This window comes from Limulus polyphemus, unplaced genomic scaffold (genome assembly GCF_000517525.1).
Source record: "Limulus polyphemus unplaced genomic scaffold, Limulus_polyphemus-2.1.2 Scaffold4465, whole genome shotgun sequence".
In the NCBI taxonomy this organism is placed as follows: Eukaryota; Metazoa; Arthropoda; class Merostomata; order Xiphosura; family Limulidae; genus Limulus; species Limulus polyphemus.
The window spans coordinates 14,715-18,816 of record NW_013670075.1 but is presented as its reverse complement, the minus strand read 5'-3'; the positions used below and the strand labels follow the sequence as shown (position 1 = coordinate 18,816).

At 34.5% G+C, this 4,102-nt stretch overlaps 1 protein-coding gene across 1 annotated transcript in view; it reads left to right on the top strand.

The window, feature by feature from the left end:
- Positions 1-4,102, top strand: part of LOC106471194 — a 69,427-nt gene that overhangs the window by 53,916 nt on the left and 11,409 nt on the right. Inside the window, exon 4 of the mRNA XM_022399819.1 lies at positions 3,418-3,551. Within this exon, the coding sequence (XP_022255527.1) occupies positions 3,418-3,551 (134 nt within the window). The remainder of the gene's footprint in view (positions 1-3,417; positions 3,552-4,102) is intronic.

The following is a 4,102-nucleotide window of genomic DNA, read 5'->3' as shown; positions in this document are numbered from 1 at the left end:
AGAAATGTGGTGTACACAGGTCTTATCATGCTTTACAGTTCTTTAATAAAATTGTCTTCTATAAGGTGGATGTAAAACTTTTTCTATTCAGTTAGTGTTTCGTTTTCAGCTACAATTTAATACTAAAAAACAGATCAGAGAACCGACATCATGCAAGCTGTAATTCAGGTGTTATTTGGAAAACTGACTTCTTTTATTTTGTGTATTTGGAAATTACATGGTATATAACACTCTTGTATACTTTGTAAAAGAAGGACATTCATGAAATAAGAAATGAGTTATGTGATAATCTATTAAGATAAGAAGCTGTAAAGGATTCTATTGACATACTAAACATAATTAGTTGATAAACAATATTGTAAAAACAAAATCAACTGTGGTGATATTACTAAGTTAGATTGTGACGGTATCAAATATGGACGCCACTGGCTAGAAGCTTTAGAAGCTATTAAATATTCTTATTTTTCTCCAGATAGAGCAACACTTTGCAACGTTTAATACTTTCCCTTTTGTGTTAAGGTAACAACGTGACTCTCATCGGCTTAACTACAAAAGCAAGTAATTGATGGGTCTCTTTAGTATTCACGTGATTTCTTGTCGGTATAAAACACTCAAACGTCGAGAAGCTCACACTGACTGTTCGACACTCGCTACACTTTGGTACTGTGAAATGTTTGTGCTATCATCTTTGTTGAGTCGAGAGCTTTTCGTCAGAGTAAGTTTCCGTTGCTAATGACAGTACTGCCTTCAATGTATGCTATGTAAACAGAGAAACGTGTAAAAGCAGCCCCAAGTGGTATCACAGTCACGAACCCAAGCGTTTCTTGTACCGCACAAGAAAACAGTCGGCAAATGTGCCCTTTTACTAATCACTGTTGATAACGTTTCCTATAGAATATAAAGATACAATCTAAAGTGAAAGTATTTGTTTCTTTTGTCATTCAGCTCACATTGTCTTATCTTAGCTGTTGTGTGTTACTATAAAGGGATAACTTCAGTCTGATAAGAAGAAAAAGATAGCTCTTAGGATAGGAAAACCATGTATACGAATTCTAACTGACGTACAGAGTTCAACGTTGTGTACACGGCTCAGAGAAATTCACGTCAAACTAAAACTGTACACATATAAGAATGGAAAGAACTTTTTGGTGTTATACTGTGGCTCCATCTAACATCTTCTTTGTCGTTAATTTTCTATCTTAAATACTTTCAAGGCAAACCATCGTCAAAACAATAGCGAATCTGTTAACAGTGCCTTGGATAGCTTTCATAAAAATATTTTCAGGATATTTATGTAATTTATATGAACACTTGAATTTTTACATTTAAATATGGCTGCAGAATACAAAAGTGCATTCTGACTGTTTAAAAAAATTCTTATGAACTCCAAAATTATTCTTATAAAGCGATCCAATTATTATTATCATTATCGCTATATGTCTTCATTTAACGTTATTATAGACACACAAAAACCTCAAATGGTGAAGAATGCTTGTTTCACACAAAATGTTTTAAAGTTTTTCAAATGGGGCATGTTTTGATGTTTGTAATTAAGCACAAAGCTACACAATGGACTATCTGTACTCTGCCCAACACGGGTATCAACATTTAACGTTATTATAGACACACTAAAACCTCAAATGGTGAAGAATGCTTGTTTCACACAAAATGTTACAAAGTTTTTCAAATGGGGCATGTTTTGATGTTTGTAATTAAGCACAAAGCTACACAATGGACTATCTGCGCTCTGCTCACCACGGGTATCGAAACCCGATTTCTAGTGTTTTAAGTCCGCAGACATACCGCTGTGCCACTTGGGGTGACATATTTTGAAACTCAATCAGTGTTGTGTATAGGCTCCTAGGACTCCTGTTGAGAGGAAACTAACGTATATCTTATAAAAGAGTTCAAAGCACAAGTATAGTTCCTGTTTCATAAAAATGCGTAAATAATATTCAGTACTAGCGAAAGTACCTGGCTTCGCTCGGGTTATTAGGTTGATTTATTCTAGATGACTATATCAGTGTGTGTATTTAACTATAAAAGCATAACTTATATACTTTTGTTGTTCCTTTATTGGATGTGACCTGTTTATAAAGGTAACCTTCCCTCTGAATTGTTCTCCGATTTTAAACTTAAATAATAAAAACAAACCTCCTTAATTAACGGAGCCTATTAAATGGAAAACAACGAATATTTTTTCCAATTTTGTAATTAAACAACATGACATAAAGTCCATTGCTGGAACGCATTGTTATCAAAACGCACTGGCTTTTCTACATATTAGAAGTTTTTATATGATGCACCACTTCTTTTACATATGGTATTTCGCTAGCTTGCCTCATTTAAAAGATACGCATGCGTGCACGCACGTGTATAAGACAGGTAATAATACCCAGTTGCAGACCCTCGTGGTCCACTTAGAATGGGTGCAAAATTTCAGGTTTCTAGATTATTTTTTCTTGGAGCTATGACGGTCACAAAGACGCGCCCGCTTACTCGCACATACATACGTGTATGTGTGTCTGTGAAGCCCCCAGTGGCACAGCGGTATGTCTGCGGACGTACAATGCTAGAATCCGGGTTTCGATACCTGTGGTGGGCAGAACACAGATAGCCCATTGTGTAGCTTTGTGCTTAATTACAAACAAACAAACTGTCTGTAATTCCTATTTGTAACATAAGGAACCACTTCTTTTCTGTATTGTTTTTCGCTAGTTTGTCTCATTAAAAAGATACGCGCACATACGTGGATAAGACAAGTAAAAATACTCAGGTGTACACCCTCAGGGTCCACTTAGTATGGGTGCAAAATTTCAGTTTTCTAGGTTCTTTACTCTTGGAGCTATAATGGTTACATATTCTTTTCTATGTGTTTTTTTTACTGGCTTACCTCAAAAAAAGATGCGTAAGCGTGTATCCACGTGGATAAGTAATAATACCCAGGTGCAGACCCTCAGAGTCCACTTAGTATGTGTGCAAAATTTCAGGTTTCTAGGTCTTTTCTTTTGGAGTTATGTCGGTCACACAGACACAGATTCGCCCTTTTATTGTTATAAATATTATTTCACTCAGTTAACTATATATTATAACAAAATGTTTTATGTGCTTCTTCGATACTTATGTAAATAATACTTGTGTATATATCTGAGATTTTGGAACTTTATGCATGACATAATTTTTATTACTTTCGTATGTATGAAATAAACTGCTCTTTATTTTTGCAAAGTAAGTATCGAATTTTTCTCTTTCTAATGTTATTGTAATGTTTGTTGATTTATGCTATCACCAAGTTAACTTTATTTGTTTACCGTAGAAATAAAGTGTTATATGTAATATAATAATAATGCAAAGCCTTTGTTGTTTAGCTGAATGTATTTTCAGCATTCAGATAAATGTATTGCTCTTCGTTTGCAGTTATACCACACGATGGCCCTGACATCGAAGGCATCCAACCGAAATATGACGTAGGAGACAACGTTAATGTCACTTGCAGGTCTTCACCGTCTCAACCAGCTGCCATAGTCCATTGGTTTATAAACGGCAAAGAGGTGCCTATCTGTTTGTTGTTGTTGTTTTTTTTTTTTTTCTATTTTGATTTTCTTTATCATCGAAGAAGTGAAGTTTCCAAGCAGCTACGCATCATTTTCAGTATTTAAACGTTTCTATGCCAATCGCAGCAGGTGAACGTAAAGCATTCAAGTATGAAAAATTAGCAACAGTAACGTACGTGTGTACATATAGAAATAGAAACGTTTTTGTGAAGTATGCATGATCCTTATAATGCCAGGAAAATTATTAACATATATCAGACCAGATAAAATCTTTTAGTTCTGATCAAAATACTTAAGCGTTTTTTGTTGCATGACATGAATTGGATCAGAGTTTTATTTTAGTTCTAATCAAAACACTTTAGCGTTTTCTGTTGCATGACATGAATTGGATCAGAGTTTTATTTTAGTTCTAATCAAAACACTTTAGCGTTTTCTGTTGCATGACATGAATTGGATCAGAGTTTTATTTTAGTTCTAATCAAAACACTTTAGCGTTTTCTGTTGCATGACATGAATTGGATCAGAGTTTTATTTTAGTCCTAATCAAA